General features: G+C 62.3%; 1 protein-coding gene across 1 annotated transcript in view; it reads left to right on the forward strand.

Moving 5' to 3' along the window:
• Positions 1–5,148: 5,148 nt before the first annotated feature.
• Positions 5,149–18,291, forward strand: part of GPC1 (glypican 1) — a 28,675-nt gene continuing 15,532 nt past the window's right edge. The window contains exon 1 of the mRNA XM_059393851.1: positions 5,149–5,568. Within this exon, the coding sequence (XP_059249834.1) occupies positions 5,403–5,568 (166 nt within the window). The 5' untranslated portion in view covers positions 5,149–5,402. The remainder of the gene's footprint in view (positions 5,569–18,291) is intronic.

Here is an 18,291-nt window from a genome sequence, read left to right on the forward strand (position 1 = left end):
TGCTGATTTGTTCCTTTTTAAAAATGACAAGCGGAAACCAGGCCCTCCTCCGGCCTCGAGGTGGACCCCTGGCTGCCACAGTATGGGCAGGACCGGGCCCGGTGCCTGGGCCGCCCTGTGTTCAGCCAGCTCATCCAGAGGGAAGTCCTTCCCTGGGCTTTCAGAGGGCACCTGGACACCGCGCATGCCCTGGGAAGGGTGATAAAAGGACAGTGGGTGGCCTCACCCAGCAAAGAGTGACCCCCCTCCCGCCCCCAGTTTTCAGAAGCCACATCTGCAGGACACACAGCCCCTCAGCTCCCAACCTCTGCAGCTGGAGGCCACCTCTCAGGCCTGCCCTGAGATTGAGAGAAGGTTCTGGGGGTAATCCACACATGTCTGGAGAATGACGAAGAATTTGGTTTGGTTTAATGGACGGTCGGGCCAGCCATGAGGCCGGGAGCGGGCCAGACCTGATGCAGAGCCATACCAAGCTCCCCAGCTTTGCTCTGCAGGCGGGCTGTGATTGGAACTGGTCTGGCTGGCACACTGAGAAGCCACAGAGCCCAGGACAGCGGAGGTGTGTGGAGGGAAGCACTGGCAGCCCAGCAGGAAAGCAGCGAGCTTCTGAGGCCCAGGCGCCCAAGGGGGCCAGGCATACATGTCTGCGCCAGGCAAATGGGTGCTGTGTCCCAACATGTCAGCCTGCGCCTGGGCACCCCGGGACTGGGCTTCCCCCTTCCTCTAGGAGCCAGGGAGGGGAAGGCAGCCCAGGGAAGACCGCAACCAGCCCCAGGCCAGAGCTGAGTGTGTGGGCCTTGTCCTCCAGCTGGGTGTGTGCTCAGACCTGAGAAACCGCCCCCAGCAGCTCCTCCTTCAGGTGCGGCCAGCCGCCGCCCCATGTGGATGACCGAGCCTTGCTCCTCCATCGGCTTTCCCTTCCCTGGCCGTGGATAAGAGAGGCATGCCCAGACTTCTGGCAGATCAAAGGGCTTGCTGGGCCCAGCAGGCTGCCAGGGAGCCTTGCCTTGAAGTCCACTGCCCCAGCTGGGGTTTGGAGAGAGGCGGGGCTCGGTAAGGGTAGGACCACCTTTGCAGAATAATGGCACCCAGATTTTCTGCATCCTGCAAACTTCCCCCAGGTGCTGCCCCAAAGGGCCGCCTGCCAAACTTGGGAAGCAAGGGTGCTGTGCAGCTAAGACTCAGAGTTGAGCTTCTCTGGAGTACATACCAGGCCTAGGCTTAGTGGCGGGGGGTGGAGAGGAGGGGGTAGATGGGATAGGGCTTCTAGAGTCCCACTGATTGTCCAGCAGGGCCAGACCAAAGCCACATTTCAGAGACTGCACACTGAAGCCATCCCTGGGAGTCTTGGGCCCAGGTCCTTCCTAAGGACAAGAGAACAGTTCAATGAGCAAAGCATTTTTCCCAAATGCCACCATCCTGAGACGGGGCAGCAGAGGCCAGAGAGCAGCTCGCCTCCTGTCTCCAGGGTCCTACAGAGCCACTCAGAGCCTGCTAGCCTGAGCTTCTGTCCATCAGGGACTCCGAGTGCTGCTGCAGAAAGCCCTGCCCGGCCAAGCCTCACCCAGGCCCAGGGTCACACCTATCCATCAGCCACACCCTGAGGTGCCCACTGCTTCCAGCAGGCTGTCCCTCCCCCAGTAGGGTCCCTAGCGTCCTGCAGAGCTACAGGACCCTGTGTCCTCTGCTCTGGCCCAGGACATCACACCACCTCCCAGGGCCCCCATTGATAGGGGTGCTCCAGCCCAGTCACCCCTGCCCTGTGCCCTCTGACCTCACACATCTTATCGCCAGCAGGACTCGGCCCTTGTCAGGGTACACAGGTAGCAGTAACATTCTGAGCAGGCACATGTGGATAGAAGCAACTTTTGACTGTTGGGTCTACTTGGAAACTTGCTTTTGGGTTACCAAAAGTCATCATGAGGCTCAACAGAGAAAAAACTCTGTTGCTTCTCAGTAGCACCACCAACGGGCTCATACCCCTAGGTCGAAATCGGGGGCCCCACGTACCCAGATCCTCCTGGGCAGAGGCAGGAAGCGGAGGGCAGAGGGACCCTGAGCTGCAACACGTGCCCTCCAGGACTCAGGCCGCTCCTCCAGAAGAGGAAATGTTGGGGAGCCCACAGGCGCCCCACTGAGATGACCCTAAATGGCCCCTTTCTTCCCAGCTCCTCGCTTGGCAGCAGGGCCAATCCAGTGTCTGTCCCATGCCACTAACTCAAGGACCCAGGCAATTTTCGTTTTTATGAGTGGGCAAACAAATGGCCCACTCGAACCTTCCACCTTGCTGCCATACGTGTGCACCCACACGGCGGATAGGCCAACACCCCAAGCAGGAAGGGGTGGCCCCATCCCCGTGGCTGGGCCAAGGGACACACACAGCTCTGTCAGCCCTCACCCTCATCCCCAGGGATCCCCTGGCACACCCCCCTAATCCCCACTGCAGCTCCTGCCCGGCCAACAGAGGCCGTGGTAACGGCATGGGGGTGCTGGCGAACAGGGTGACATGGACCTGGTAGGCTCAGGTGGTCCCTCCCCAGTGACCCGGACCTGGTCCCCATGCCCCCAGCTGCTTGTGCGAAGCTGTGCCCAGGCCTGGCTGATGGGCGTCCCTCATCTGGCAGGAAGGATGGTCCACTGAGGCAGCCTGGGTCTTGGGAACAGGAGCTCTTGGCCGGCACGTGAGGCAGCTGCTCCGAGCAGATGACCCGGGATGGAGCTCAGGTCTGTAAAACCCAAGTATGCCCCTTGGTGGGGGGAGGGAGGCAAGCAAGGCTCTGTGGGCCAGACAACCGGACAGAAAGATGGCAAGGGATTCCGGGGTGCAGCCAGGACCTCCCCCGCAACATGCCCCCGCAGCCCCTGTCCCCACATCGGCAGCCTTCAGGAGAGCCACCTCCAGCAGTGACCGCCTAGCAGCCACATGTCTACAACCAACTTGCCGGCTGCCCCCTGTGCTCGGCTTCCCTGTTCCTTGTCATCAATGCTCTCCAGCAAGTGCGGCCCCATCAGAGCCAGGAGGACCACCCCACCTAAGGACCTCCTGGCCACGTGCCATCCCCACAGAAAGGCCCCGTCACAGCTCCTCTCCTTGCCCCTGGGCTAACTGCAGCGATTCAGGGAGCCGGAAGCCCTTCTCGAGGGGATGGAGCTGTTCCACACCTTGGAGGTGCCCCAGCTGGGCCATCCTGGAAACCTGCCACAGAAGCATAGCCCGTGGACCTTCTGGCTACCCTGCTGTCTGAAGACCCAGCAAAACCCTGGACACCAACCCCACCCTGAGGAATTTCCCGGTCTGGCTGGATTAAGAGGTGGCAACAGTGATCACCAAAACAAGACAGGAAGACCCTCCAGGAGGCTGAAGCCTCAGTCCTGGCTCCCGCCAGACCTGGAAGCATATGGCCATGGCCAGAGGTGAGCTCCTATAGACAGGCCCTGGGCCAGTGCTCCTAACCCTCCCACGGGTGGCCTCCGCCAGGCAGGCATGTGGTGTGGCAGGGAGAGGTGTCCAGGCGGCTGTGCCAGGCGTGGGCAAGGAGTAAGCCTGTGTGTATGTGCGCGCTGTAGGGGGGGTGGGGGCTCTATGAGTCACCAACATGATGAGGCAGCAGGTGCGTGGGGAGGGCAGGAGGTCTGTATACTTGGGTTGGGTCCGCACAGCCTCCCTCCATACAATGACTCAGTGTCTCTGGGTGAAGGGAGCAGCCTTCTCTGGGATGTGGGGCAGGAGACCCCAGGTCCCTTCTGGGGCAGCTGAGTCAGTCCCTCAGGGAGGCAGGGGAGGGATGGCGGTCCACCGACCCTGCTCACAGCCCACCCGGCTGATGGCCTGCAGGCCAGGCAGGGAGGTGTGGGTGGCACCCCAGGGGCCTGCTCCCAGCAGGGAGGTCCAAGTCCAGGCACTCAGGGCCATGCTGCTGGTCATCTCAGGGTCCTCCTCAGGGGTACCACCAGGAGTGCCGGATTATTTGCTTTCCTCCCATTTCTGCCAGTTAGGCATCCAGGTTCATGGCCTGGTGGTCTCTGAGGCCTTTGCCCTACATGGCAGTGGGGAAAGCAGGAGGCCAGGGGAGAGGCCCAGCAGCCCGGGAAGAAAGAAACAGAGAAGCCCTCCAGACACCAGCGCCCTGGTCTTCTTACCTCCCTCTTCACAGATTCCCCCCACCCAACCCCCGCATGCCAGGTTCCCTCTGCAGCTAGGGGCGCTGCCCACTCACTGCACCAGCCTGCACCGGGCCTGTCAACCCCACCAGCCCCGGGAGCTCCCCGTCAAGCCCTCTGACCTGCACGCTCTCCTCATCGCCCAGGCTACCTGACCTGTTGTTGGCCGGAGAGGCTACCTGCCACCGCCCAACGCCCCAAGCCAATAGGGACGTTCTGCCTCGGTCACATTTGTTTCTCTGGGACCCACGCGGAGGGACCAAAAGCCCGCTGACAGTCTCCAATAACTAAGTCCTCGGCCGCCTGTCTGAAGGGCTGGGAAGGGTGGGGTCTGGCCTCCCAGCTAGTTTCCAGGGCACAGCCCCCCATCCGCCCCCACAAAAACCTCAGGTGCGAGCTGGAGCGGTGGCGGGGGGCGACTGCAGTGGACGTAGGGGGCGAGGGGCTGGTAAAGGGGAGCAGGCGAGGAGGGGGCGGCGCGCAAAGAAGAAGGAGGCGCGGCGGGAGGGGATGAGCGGGACGCGCAGCCAGGGCGCACGGAGGCAGGGCGAGAGCGAGGGAGGAGACCGGAGGGAGGCCCAATTCGGCCGGGGGCGGGGAAGCCTCTGATAGGCGTGCGGGAGGCGTGACGTCATGTCCGGCGGGGGAAGCCCTGCCTCAGCGCCCCCGCCCCCGCCCTCAGAGTTGGGGGTGCCACCGCCCCGGGCGCTGGACTGGGGGGACCCGCCCCCGGGGACCCCGCCACGGCCCGCGCTCTCCCCGGCGGCCCCGCCTCTCTCCGGCCGTCCGCAGCTTCCCGCGAGCCGGCGGGGCCCAAGGCCCGCGGAGCTGGAAGAGCGCCTGGCGGACCCCTCGTCGCGCCCCGCGCCGCGCCCGGCCGCGCAGCTCCCCGCCCCGCGCGCCCCGCCCCTACCCGCCCCGCCCCCGCTCTCCCCGCCCCACCCCGCCCCCTCCCCGGCTGCCGAGGGGCCGGGCCGCCCGCAGGGGAGGCGCCGAGCCGGGACTGCGCGCTCGCCCGCCGCTCTCTGTGCCGCCCCACCGAGCGGCCGGACCTCGCGCCCCGCGCGCCCTGCGCCGCCGGCTTTTGTTGTAGCCGCCTTCTCGGCCGCCGCCTCCTGCGGACCGCGAGCCGCACGCGCCGGGACCTTGGCTCTGCCCTTCGCCGGCGGGGGCTGCGCGGCCCCGGGCGGGATCCGAGAGAGGCGCGGGCGGGCGTGCGGCCGGGGCGCCCCGGCCCCGCCATGGAGCTGCGGGCCCGAGGTTGGTGGCTGCTTTGCGCGGCCGCCGCGCTGGCCGCCTGCGCCCGCGGGGACCCTGCCAGCAAGAGCCGGAGCTGCAGCGAAGTCCGCCAGATCTACGGCGCCAAGGGCTTCAGCCTAAGCGACGTGCCCCAGGCGGAGATCTCGGGTAAGTGAGGGCGCGGCCCGGGGGGCCCCGGACCCCGGCGTGTCTGGGGATTCTCCTGCGCACTCCTGCTCTCCCTTGGTCTGCCCTGCGCCCAGATCGCGCCGCCTTGTCTGCACCCCTCGGGCCCTCGCCTCCAAGTGCCGCCCGGGTCTCCTGCGCTCCGTTCGGCCGCCCTCCAGCCCCCAGCACGCACACCGGCCCCTTCCCCCGCTGAGCTGTCCTCGTGGGGCTGTGGGTCGGGCAGTCCCCGGCGGGGAGCGTCCTCCAGGGCCACAGCTAGAGCTGGGCGTCTTCGGCCATTGGCTCGGCCCTGCGCGGTGGCGGGGCGAGAGTCGGAGCCCCCGGGCGCACTGGGCTGGCTGCGGGGCTGGCTGTCCGGGCGCAGCTGACGGCGGTCTCGGGCTGGGGACTCCCAGTTGGCTGTTAGGGCCTCTTCGGGAGCCGCCTCCAGTGGGGCCTGAGGATTCCTGTGGGATCCCCAGCAGCGGCAGCCTAGCTGGGTTCAATTAGAGGTCCCCCATTCCTGGCGGGAGTGGGGCCCCTGAGAGGTGGAGTGCCAGCCCGGTGCCTGGGGTGGGGGGTGAGGCACGACCTCTGCCACCTGGAGCGGGAATGCCTGTAAACCCGGATTCCTGCCTGGGGAACTTGTGCTCGCTGGCCCGCTGGCTGGCGGGGCACTCTGGGCTGCCTCTGGCGGGGAGTCGAGCTGCAGGTGGTCGGCGCCTTGGATCCCGCCCAGGGGCCATGTCTTTTCTTTGTAAGAACATCGACCCTCCCAGGCATCCTCAGGCTTGCAGCTGCCCTCAGTCCTGCTCACCCTCTCCCTGTGAGCCTTTGAGGAGCTTTGGAGCCAGGGTATGTGAGGGTGGGGGGTGGAGTACAGTGTCCAAAGGACCACCCCGACCCCCCGGGCTCCTCAAACTGCAAACGTGTGGGGAAGCGCACTTGGGTCCTGTGCGGTGTGCCTGGAACCAGGGAGCAGCAGCAGAGCAGACCAGCATTCCTCCAGGGAGGGATTTCTCCCAAACTAGGGGCAGGCATGTTCAAGTAAGAACTCTGCTCAAATGGTGACCCTGGGGGGACGAGGAATGACCACGGCTGCAGAAATTCTGAATGACAGAGGTGTGGAACATTGTGAGGCCCATGGCCCTGCCTCTCTGGGGAGTGGGAGAAAGGCAGCCGGGCTCTGGCCCCCTGACCCCCAGAAGGTCGGACACAGAGAGAGCTGCCTTGAGAGGTCCTTTGACATATCTGCCCATCCTCCAGTGTTCTGGAGAGCCCCTCCCCCCTCACAGGGACCCCAAAGCAGGCCTTCTTGTGTCTCCCTCGCTGAGAGTTCCTTTTACTATCAGGACTGCCTCTCTGGTGGGACAGGTGGACATGCCTGGGTGCCTGGGGCCAGCTCGGGGCCCTCTGCCCACCACTGCCCCTCCTCCCGCACAAACAGGAACTTTTGCCTGGGTGTCCCTGGCCTTTCCGCTGGATCCTGCCCCATGCCTGGGTCTCAAGGTCCACTGAGCCACTGCTCCCACCAAGCCCCAGATCTTGGATGGAAGCCTTCCCCTGTGCCTCTCTTTCTTGTATCCACTGCCACTTGGCCATTGTGTCCTTAGGGACCATCCTAAACTTACTCGAATCCACAGGCCTCTGTCCTGGTTAGGCCGAGAGACAGAGTGTCAGTCTGGGCAGCTGCCAACGGCTGGGAGACAGTGGGGCAAACGGGATGCAGAGGTGGGGCTGGGCTGGGGCTGGGAGCTGGGTTTTGTTCCCCTTCAGTTGGACGCAGTGGAGTAGGGACTCGGGGCAATCAAAGTGCATCTCAGTCTGTGAGTGTGATGGGTGCACATGGGGTGCTGTCTGTCTGTCCAGCTGGAGGAGGATGGCTACTCAGCAGCTGTCTTAGCATCGTGCTGGTCAGGGCTCGAGTGCTGCCCTCCCTTGGGCCTGGAACACTGGGGACTGCGGTCCGGGCAGGGTCACCGCCCTCCCTGCCAGGGCCCCTTTCTCCCGGCATCCCAAGCCTTCTCCATCCTAGGGCCAAGGGCTTCAGAGGAGCTCCTCTCCCTGACCCCCTGCAGCTAAAGCTCCCAAGAGCACTGCAACTCCAGAGGGCCCTACAGGGCCAGGCACTGAGATGAGTGCCAGCGCCACGTGGAGCAAAGGATACAGGGTGACCTCCCGGGGCAGCAGCAAGCCCTGTGTCCCCTCCTGTTGCGACTGGGCCTGGCCTCTGTGGGCCAGGCGCCCTCTGGTGGCCTGAACCACACGGCCTCTCTGGGAGCCCTGGCCTTGGTCTCCTCTCCCAGGCGCCAGGCCACCAGCTCCCTGCCCTGGGGTCGCCACCTGGTGAAAACCCACCCTGATTCAGCAGGCGCTGATGGTGGGGGGGAGGGTGGGGAGGCAGGGAGGCAAGGAGAGGGCCCTAGGTCTTCGGGCTGTGTTTCCAGCCTCCGTTGGGGGACCAGAAATGTCAGTGAGCTTGTGAGAGTGGGGAATGTCGGGGCTCCCGGGTTTCCCAGGGCTCCCGTGTGGGACTTCCTGTGATGTTTTTGGGCGGCTGGGCCTGGCATTCGGTGATGACAGCTGTCGTCGTTTTACAGGGGAAGAAGTGGTCCTGGGGGTTTCGCAGCCCGGTAAGGCCACAGGGGAACCCTCCCTCTGGCCAGTGTGCTTCAGAGCCAGTGAGGGCCACTAGTCCAAGCCTGCCCAGGGCCCCTCTGCGGGTGTGGGGCAAACGCCGAGCCCCATGCTGGCTCGCACAGGCATATAGGCCCACCAGTGCTGACCAGCTTGCTCCTGGTTCCCAGCTTGCTCCTGGCTCCTGGACATCTCTCAGCACCACTCTGGCCTCCCGACACTCGAGTGATGTCCTTTGCATGGCTCTGACCCTTCCTGGGCTGCTGGGGACAGGGACCACCTCTGTCTGTACACTTCTCTGCCATAGCCACAAAACCTGGCCCAGTTCCCGGCACTGGGGAGGTTCTCAGTCTGGGGACCCACCTGTGTCCTGCTCTCTGTGGAGCCATGCAGGGTGGGCTGGGGCTGACCAAGGGCCTTGGCAAAGCGGGAGGAGTCTAGGGATCCAGGACTGGAGGTTGGAGGCCAGAGGGGCCTGTCCATGCAATGAGAACCAGTTAGCTACCCCTCTGCCCTCCTGCCAGCAAGGGAGGCCTGCTACAGGAGGCCACAGCAGGGACCACACTTGGGCCCATCCACAGAAACCATGGCTTCTGTGTACCGGCTTTGACTGCGGGGGTGGCAAGGGATTCTAGGGGAGAGCCCTCAGAAGCCCCAGCCCTGCCCCCCACACCGCAGGGAGGGCCTTCCTGGCTGGGCCCAAGAGAACCCACCTAGCATCTGTCCCTGAGCTGGGGGCTGGGGGCTCTCCCAAGCCACCTGGCTCATGGCCTGAGTCTCCAGACCGTCCTCGGCCCCCAGTTGTGCCGCCATTCTGGCCCTCCACTGTTCGAGGACCTGTGGTTTCATCATCCCCAGCTTTGAGACGGGGGGGAGGCACGTGGTGGGGAGGCCCAAGGGAGCCAGGATTCGCAAGGGCCACCCGCATGATGCAATGGTCTGAGCACCTTGCCGGACATGCTGCCGTGCTCCTGCGAGAGGAGGGATATCCTCCCCGGGCCTGGGTTCAGAAGGCAGTCCTGTTGCGCCAGCTTCCTGCCCCACTTGGCCTCTCTGCCTCTGCATCTTCATGCATGACAGAGTAACAGTCACAAGCCCCCTGAAGGTCCCCAGGAGGGACGCTGGCCCCATGCACTGCCTGCTGGCCCTGGTGCATGTTCTGCCCCTCACCCCTGCCCCGAAATCTCTGCAGGCCCAGGCAGACCCCCTCAGTCAGCGGCGTCCAGTGCTTGAGAGCCCTTTTTAGGACCAAGACTCAGTGCACGTCTCTTCCTGCTTCTGTCTCCCTGATGTATCAGATGAGGACAGGTGTTCTTAGACCTGACTTACAGATGAGTAAAACAAGGCCCAGGGAAGCCACGTAACTTTGCTAAGCGCACGTAGGCCACTTGAGACAGGCCACTAGGGATGGCAACCCAGTCTGTTGACCCCAAAGCCTGTGGCATTCACTGCTGCCCAGTCCTGGGTTCCTGAGTTTTCTGGAGGTCTCAAGCCCTTCCAGTCCAGAGGCCAGGAATAGAAATCCCAGGCCAGGCCACAGCCGATCATCAGCTGCCTTTTCCTGATGCCTCTCTGGGGCCTGGCTCCATTTCTGAGGCCGGCTAAGAACCTGTGTGAGCTGAACTCCCCCTGAGCCTTTGGTCTGGCCTCCTGAGCCTTTGGTCTGGCCTCCCTGTCTCCATCAGGACAGGGCTGTGGGTGAATCAGCCTTCCATGTAACTGAGCTTTGTCCTCCGCCTGGTCCTCCGTGCCTGTCTGCTGAAGGCCAGCTCTTCAGTGGGCCTCGTGGTGTGCTGCTCCTGCCCCGATAACGAGGGCTGTTCCTAGGCACCAGGGCGTGAATCAGGTGACCCCTGGGCGGACACAGTGTGGCCCGACTGTGTCTTACTGGCCAGTGCAAGGAGCAGCCAGTATGTCCCCCGCACCACACTAGGCCGGGTCCCCCAGGAGTCACAGACAAATGCCTGATCCAGGGGCAAATGAGCCTAGGAGATGGGAGATGTTGGTCTGGTTCCATGCAGGCAGTAATGAAGGAACAGTGTAAGCCTGAACTGGAAGGCCTTTGGGGCCACAGAGGCCTCCTGGGAGAGGGACTGGGGACATACTGGCCTGGCAGCAGGCCGGGCGTCAGAGCCAGGAGGAGAGCCCAGTTGGCTGGTATGGGCGTGTCCAGGCCCGAGCTGGGATATCCACACCCACAGGCACAGGTGTCTGTCTAGCCGGCCCTGGACAGGAGACAGGCCAGGAGAGGGGCTCACCCCTGGCCACCAGGAATCAGGTCAGGCATGGGACCAGCATCCACCACTCTCAGGCCTGGACATGCCTGGGCAGCGAGAGGCTTCTTCCCAAGACCTGCTTTGGTGCAGTATAGTTTCACAGCAAGACATGAGTTTCCAGCCTGTGTCAGGGCCTAGAGGGACTGGACACTGGCGCCATCCCTGATCACGTGCAGCTGTCCGCACAGCCCTGTGGGGTCAGCTCACTGCCCACATCTAGGAGAAGAAACGGGCCCAGCAGCGGGAGGGCTCCAGCCCGAGGCCACCCACCCTGGAGCCTGCCTTCTCACTGACACAGTGGCTGGCCGCCTTTCTTGCTGCTGTTTGTCTAAGACAGGCCTGGGCAAGTGCCCTGAGCTGCAGGAAGTCTCCTGTGGGGGGGTGGGGCGCACAGATTGGGGGATGTTTCCTCCCACCCCAGGCCTTATCCCGTCTTCGCAGGTAGTACTACTTCCCACACAGTAGCCAGGTGTGAGGTGAGGCCAGGCCTGGCCTCCCATCTGTGTCCTCTGCACTGTAGGGCAGGGTCCAGGCCACCAGCCTCCTCCACTGTCTTCAGAGGGTGGATGCCAGGAAGCTCTAGGTGGGAGAGTGCACATGTGCTCTCCCAGCAAGAATCCTAGAGTCCTAGGTGGGTCTAGGAGCCCCTGAGGCGGCCAGGTCAGCCTCATCCTATCCCCTTATCTGCCCGCGGCCTTGGGGTCACCTCCCAAGAGCTCCTGGCTGGCTCACCTTCCTGGCACACACCCTCCCACCAAGTGGGTCCTCCTGGTGCTCACCCATGGCACATGGCCGGTTCCGTCCTCTCCGGGGGTTTTGGCCCTGCCACTCCACTTCCCTGGGCATCCCCCAGCCACCCACATTCTGGGGCTCTCCCTGCGGTGCTCCCCAAGTCTGGGCAGGTCTCAGCAGGAAATGATTACAGGCACCTCCCGTGTGCCAGGCCTGGGCTGGGTGCCGGGGGTCTGGGAGCGCACAGGCTTCCCAGGGCCATGCGAAGACCCACCGGCAGCTTACACTGCAGAAGGTTCTCTTCTGGCAGCTCGGAGGCTGGAAGCGCAGGATCCAGGTGCAGCAGGGCTGCCTCCTCCCACTGCCAAGAGGCAGAGTCTGCTCCGAGCTCTCCGGTCTTCTCTGGGGGTAGGCAGACCATCCTTGGCATTGGTTTCTCCGCCAGTAGGTATCTGGCTTCCTCTTTGCAGGCCTTCTCCTTGTGCGGCCTCCAGACTTCACCCTACAGAAGTGAAGACAGCAGTCAGCTTAGGGGCCCACCGACTCCCATGGTATCTTGTCTTAAGCAGTGATCTCTGCAAAGACTGCATACTCAGATGTGGGCACCATCCCATATCGTGCGGGTTAGGGGTATCAGGGGCCACGGTGTGGCCCATGGCTGCTGGTGGCCCCACACATCTGCTCCATGCTCTTAGGTGATCCTGGGCCCTGAGTGTGTTGTGACCATGGCCCCTCAGAAGAGGGCCATGCCTCCCACGTACCCATGTCTGCCACAGGTTCAGGGGCCCTGGTGACCCGGCAATGTGTCAGGCCAACTCCTGGACTGATCTGTACCCCTGCCTGCCCACAAGCTTCTTGGGGCACATCCCTGGTATGGGAGCGCTTAGAGACCATGGGTCTGGGCCCTGACTGCCACCAGGTCTGTGGCTCGTCTCCTGGCCCTGTACCCTCAACTTCTCTATCCCAGTCAGGGCCGGTTGGGGGGGTGGGGGGGGGCTCGCATTCTGACACTCAGTGCCAGAATGAGTTCCCAGCATGTGGCCTTTGTGTCATGGCCCAGAACCAGGGCAGGCAACAAAGGGGGCCAGCCTTTCCACCTTCGTGGGGTTGGGGGCACCTGGATGACATGGTTGTTACCCAGTGACACCAGTGTTCCTTGGGCAGGCTCGGGGTCCCCACCTGCATGCGGGAGGGCCCCCCAAGCAGGGGACAGAGCATTCAGGGCAGGTGAGCCCCCAGGTGGAATGCCAGAGGGAGGAAGTGGGGCCGAGGGGCCAGGAGGCCAAGCAGGGCTTGGAGCCGCAGGGAGGTGGAGGGCAGCCAGTTGCACGCAGCCACCTCCTGGTAAGGCAGCCCAGGCGCGCTGCTCATTTGCATTAAGTGCTCCCTGGGTTCTGGAGGCTTGGCTGGGTGACAGGGCAGCCCCGAGGGGCTCCATCAATCCTGCTCCCTTGCCATCTGCCCTGACCTCAGCCCCCAAGAGGCCCAGGGCCCTGCCTGCCATCCCCACTGTATCTCACAGGGAAGACCAGGCTGTCTGGGGACCCACCAGGTAGGGGCTAAGGGTGGGAAGACAGAAAACCAGACACAGCGCTGGGCATTGGTGCTAGGGGAGGGTCAGCTAACAGCCCTGAGGAGAGCTTCCCTAAGCACAGAGTGGGGGAGAGGGGCTTGCAGGGGACCCTCAGCAGAGGGAAGGGGTGCTGTGCTGTGAGCTCCCCCGGGGCCTTGCAGGGGACCCTCAGCAGGGGGAAGGGGTACTGTGCTGTGAGCTCCCCCTGGGGCCCTACAGGGGACCCAAGGACCAGAATAGAGGAAGTGGGCTGGAACTGGCAGGTAAGGGGGGCCCTACAGGAGCCTCAGCTCTGTGCCTCTCCATCCCACCTACTGAGGTGCCAAGACCCTGCTTCCTTCAACCTCACCCTGGCCTCCTCTAGTCTGTTGCTGGGTGGTCTCTCCCACAGTGTCTGCAGGGCAGGCTGAGGACCATCTGGTCCAGTCATTTAGTTTGTGGATGAGGAAACTGGGTCCCAGAAAGGAGTCCCCAGAGCTCAGAGTCCTGCCCCTCAAGTGGCATCTGGTGTGGGTACTGAGTGATGGGTGGGTACCTGAGAGGGATCCCCTCAGGAGAGGAGTGGGGCGGTGGGGGAAACAGTGGAGGAGGCCATGCCCACCCGCCTCAGTGGGGCACTAGGGGACACTGTGTGGCCCTGTCCCATGGGTGCTGGGTAGGTGGTCCCAAGTACAAGGATGAGGTCAGCCAGAGTGCAGAGAGCTGGGGGTTTAGGCCCCAGAGCACCCGCAGGTGCAAAGAGAGATGGGCCCTGGTTTTCATGGTAGGGGGAGGGAGGGAGGCCTGGGGAAGGCCTCGTAGAGAAAGGGGCCAGGAAACCTGCAGGCCCACATGAGGCCCAGTCAATGCCCTTGTGACCACTGGGATTACAGGAGGGCCTCCTGAGGTCAGAGCTGGTCGTGCTGATGAGCACCAAGTGCCTGAACCCCCCTGCCCTGCCCTGCCCTGCTGTGAGGGACAAGGGAGGCTGGCCAGGTGGGGTGGGGGGACAAGGACCCCCACTCCGCCATCCATTCATCCATGTATGCTCACCCTCTGTTGGTCTCTGGAACACATGATGAAAAGCCATGGGCTCTGCCTCCCAGAAGATGAAAAGCTAGTGAGAAACTCAGTTGGGGCCTTCAGACCATCCCAAACTCAGCAGTCCAGAGCCTGCAGACCCTGGCCAGATCTGAGCCTCATCTGTACCCCAGCTGGTCAGTCCCCAGTGCTGCCAACACCTGGAGGGACAGGCCAGCACAACTCCCTCCCTGGTGGGCAGCTGGGCCCTGACTAGGGTGCCTTCCCAGGCTCCCTCCCCATCAGCAGAGAATCTGGGGTTCAGTGGCCAGTGCCTACCTTCAGGCCAACCCTGAGGACCCACTTCCCAACCTGCAAGTAGCCATCCAGGCCCATCCCTGTGTCTGAGCGTGTCCTTGGTGCCTGATGCCATGTGGAGCCATTTGGGCCACCATAGGGAGCTGTGTGTGTGACATCTGAGTGTGTCCTCAGGCATCGGGGCCCTGAGTGCCCATCCTTGGCTCTGGGGGCCAAGGGAATCCATCCTGCCCACCTGTGGGCCCCTCCAGGCCCTGGGGAGAGATGATGCCACCCACTGCCAGGCTTGGCTCAGATGATCGCTCGCACCCCCGGTTGTCATGGAGCATGGGACACACTGGACTAACAGAGTTATTTTAAAAGGATGAGGCTGTCATTCAGCTCCACCCTCCCTGACCTCCCCCGGCTTGCCACGGGCTGCCCACGCCACAGGCCCGATAACTGCAGCTGTCTCGGCATCCTCCCTCCAAGTGACCCAGGGACTGGCACCTCCCTGTCGCTGTGCATCTGAGGGTGCTGGGGGGCATGAGGGCCGCTATGGGCCAGACACACAGCCCTAAAGCCCCAGGCCTAGGACGAGGTGGTGTTTCTGACCAGGAGCAGTTACTAGGTGGCATTTTTGGTTGTCCCAGAGTCTTAGGGGGTGGGGCTGGGGTGGCCAGGGACCCTGAGAAGTGCCGGACACTCTTGAACAGCTAGGAGTTGGCTTCCAGAAATCCTAGCAGCCCCTCCTGAGAAGCACTTCAAGCAAAGCTCAGAGCAAGGTGGAGGGAGTGACCTGTGGAGCACAGGGGCGAGGGCAACCGTCTTTGCCCAGGGCGGGACAGCGCTGAAGGGTGGGTGGTGGGGTCGGCTGTAGAAGGAGGGCGAGGTGGGGTGGATGAACACAGGTGTGGAGGCAGGTCATTGGAGGTGAGGGTTCGTAACTGGTGTGCATGGAGAGGCCCAGGGGAAGAAGTCAAGGAGTTGGTGAACATGGCTGAGAAAGTGACAGAGTGTCTGTGCTCACCTCTAACCGAAATGCAGTGTTTACGGCAACGGCAGGGCCCCGGAATCTGGGACATGGTTGCCAGGAGAAGCTGCCAATGCGTTTGCAGCCCTTTCCATTTGCTATGGGGAGCTCCGTGCCACTTGGCAATCCCAGCAGATCTTGGACATGCTGCCCAGTTGTGCGCATCTCAGGAAGGCCTGCAACGCGCGCCACCACACCTTGGTTTTCTCATCCTCTGATCGCTGCGGCACTTCGCCTTTGTGATCTGCTGCAGAATCCTCTGCTTCCTAGACACCTGTAGAGGGGTCTGCAGGCTTCTGCACATAGTCTCAGAGGCTCAGGGCACAGAGAAGAGACTGCACCTGGGAAAGGCTTCGGGGGCAAGGACGGAGCGGGTGATGGGGACATTCAAACCTGAGTCTTTCTGCATCCCTGAGCAAGTGCTCCCTGAGCTCCTCCTGCGCACTGGGGCTGTTCTACCTGCCGAACCTAGCCACAGACCGTGCAACAGGCTCAAGGTCCAGACAGGAATCGGGGGTCTCCCGTGAGCCATAGGTCCACAGCCACAATGACAGGTGTTCCTTTATAAGTCAGAAGTTAAGACAACGAACAAGTGAATTCAGACAGATGCAGGGGGGTTACAGTCACACCCCCAACCTGGGGCTGTAGAGCAAAGACCCCTCCCCATGGGACACCCCAGGGCCCAGCCTCCTGGGCTGCCCTTCCAGGACCCCTGCCTTGGGCTGTTCGCTGGTCCCACTTTCTCTGATGCTGAGAGCTTGCAGTTGGAGGTCCTAGAGCACCCTGCCCACAGCTAGAAGAGGAAGGGAGGAGCGGGTTCTTTGCAGAAAGTCAGCAATGCCACACAAGAGGCAGAGGGCCCGGCTCTGAGGGAGATGGCATGCTAGCCTAACAAGCATGGTCCCAGAGCCACTGTCCCTCGAATCCAGTGACCATTCCCAGTGGCTACCGTGTTAGGAAAGAGGCAGGTCTCTAGAGGAACCCAAAACCAGGTCTGCTGGGGTTCAAGTGCCAGCTCCACATTCACTTACTGTGTGACCTTGAGCCAACCCCTGAACCTCTCTGAGCCCCGCAGTGCTCTTCTGTAAGAGAGGGCTGATAGCAGTGCCTGCCACACGGGGCAGTTGTAAGAATCAGTGCCCTCTTGTGCCCAGCCTGAGCCCGTGCTGCAGGGCCCTAGGGAGACAGGCCTTCTGTCCCCAAGTTCAGCCTTCTAGCAGCACAGAAGGGGAGGTGCCTATGGTGGGGAAGCGGAGGACCCCCAGCCAGCGGCAGAGGTCTAGGCTCGAGGGGAGTGTTCTGCCCTCACTCAGTTACCCACTGCTGCTTCCTTCCCCCACCCAGCCTCCCACCTGGCCTGCCCTGCTCACTGGTAATTGAACACCGTGGGGAGAGCTGGCCAGCCCCATCCTGGAGGGTAGCCCATGACGAGGGACTGTGGGTGGCCTTGGAGGATGGCAGCCAGTTTTCAGAAGAGAACTGTGGGTGGAGGCACCAGAAATCAGTGCAGGCCCTGGGTGAGATTGGAGGGAGATAGGAGATGGTGCTGGCAGGACCTGCACCCATGGTTGGCCTGGAGCCAGGCCTGGAGTCTGGCGGCCTGCATTAGGGGGCCACTCCTCACCAGAGGGTGTGGGGCCTTCTCAGCATCCCTGTGGCCACTGTCTAGAGATGGAGTTCGTTCTGTCCCTTGGTCATCCGCTCCAGGATTGCCCTGGACAGGACCATCCCACCTCTGTCCAGAAATGTGTGCCTCTTTGTGTGCCCTTGTGCCTGCTGCTCAGGGCTGGACAGGGCAGGGCCAAGATGCTGGATGCCTGGGGGACCTGAATTCCCCCCTTTCTGAAGGCCCTGACCCTCCTCTGACATGCTTACAGCTTGACTGGCCCCTGAGAAACTGAGCAGGAAAAGCCAAGGAATGGGATGGCCCCCAACATTCCCACCCGCTCCCAGGACCCACGAGAAGTCAGGGCTCCACCTCTGGGGAGGCCATTGGACTGACCCCGGTCTGGGAGCCCTCCGTGTGCTCAGCAGGGCCTGATGGGGACTGTCTGTAGTGGTGGGTCTGTGCTGCTGGCAGGAGCACCCAGCCAGGTGTCCCTCCCCCAACAGAAATGGGCAGGCCTGCTTCAGCAAGGCCCCTTGGGCCCTCATGTTCCAGGAGAGGCCTCATGTCCATACCTGGGACTCTCAGGCCACCGGTGGGCACCAGGGCTCCTGTTTTCCCCACCTCGATGAAGGCAGGGAGGCCTATGGGCCAGTGGCATTAGGCAGCAGGTCTGAAACATTGAGCAAGTCACAAAACCTCTCCCAGCCTCAGTTTTCCCATCTGTAAGATGGATAGAATGGTATCTTGTTCATTGGGATAGGTCCAGTATTCTCTGAGGAGGCTGGGGCTATGGGTCTGAGGACCCCAGTGGGGGACATGTGACCCATCGTTGCAGGGAGGGAATCAGTGTGGCTTCTGTGAGGCCTCTCCCCACATCCCCGGAAGGGCTGACAGATTATTTTTTTTTTTAAGATTTTATTTATTTATTTGACAGAGATCACAAGTAGGCAGAGAGACAGGGAGAAACAGGCTCCCTGCTGAGCGGAGAGCCTGATGTGGGGCTCAATCCCAGGACCCCGAGATCATGATCCAAGCCGAAGGCAGTGGCTTAACCCACTGAGCCACCCAGGTGCCCCAGGGCTGACAGATTTAGCAGGTAGAGCTACCGACTATCCAGTTAAATTGGTGTTTGGGATAGTGAGTAACCCTACAGCGGAGGTTTGTCCTGAATATTTTAATTTGAAGTAAACAACAAATAAGATTTTAGTGAGTGTGCCCCACATATTTAGTGTAAATGTGTTACACATATGGGGGGGGCTTGCTTTTTTGATGATAAAATGTGCATAAAAAATATATCATTTTCGCTGATTTTGTGTACAGTTGAGGGTCATTACTTGCATTTTCGCTGATTTTGTGTACAGTTGAGGGTCATTACTTGCATTCGCACTGTCCTGGCCCCGTCACCAGCCTCTGTCTCCAGAATGTTCTCATCTTCCCCATCTAGAACTCTGTCCCCATGAAGTACGGACTCCCCGCCGCCCCGACCCCTGGCGCCCATGCTTCTGCTCTGTGTCACTGTGGGTCTGACCACTGCAGGGGACTCAGTGGAGTCAGACCGGATTTGTTG

Source organism: Mustela nigripes, chromosome 3 (genome assembly GCF_022355385.1).
Source record: "Mustela nigripes isolate SB6536 chromosome 3, MUSNIG.SB6536, whole genome shotgun sequence".
Classification (NCBI taxonomy): domain Eukaryota; kingdom Metazoa; phylum Chordata; class Mammalia; order Carnivora; family Mustelidae; genus Mustela; species Mustela nigripes.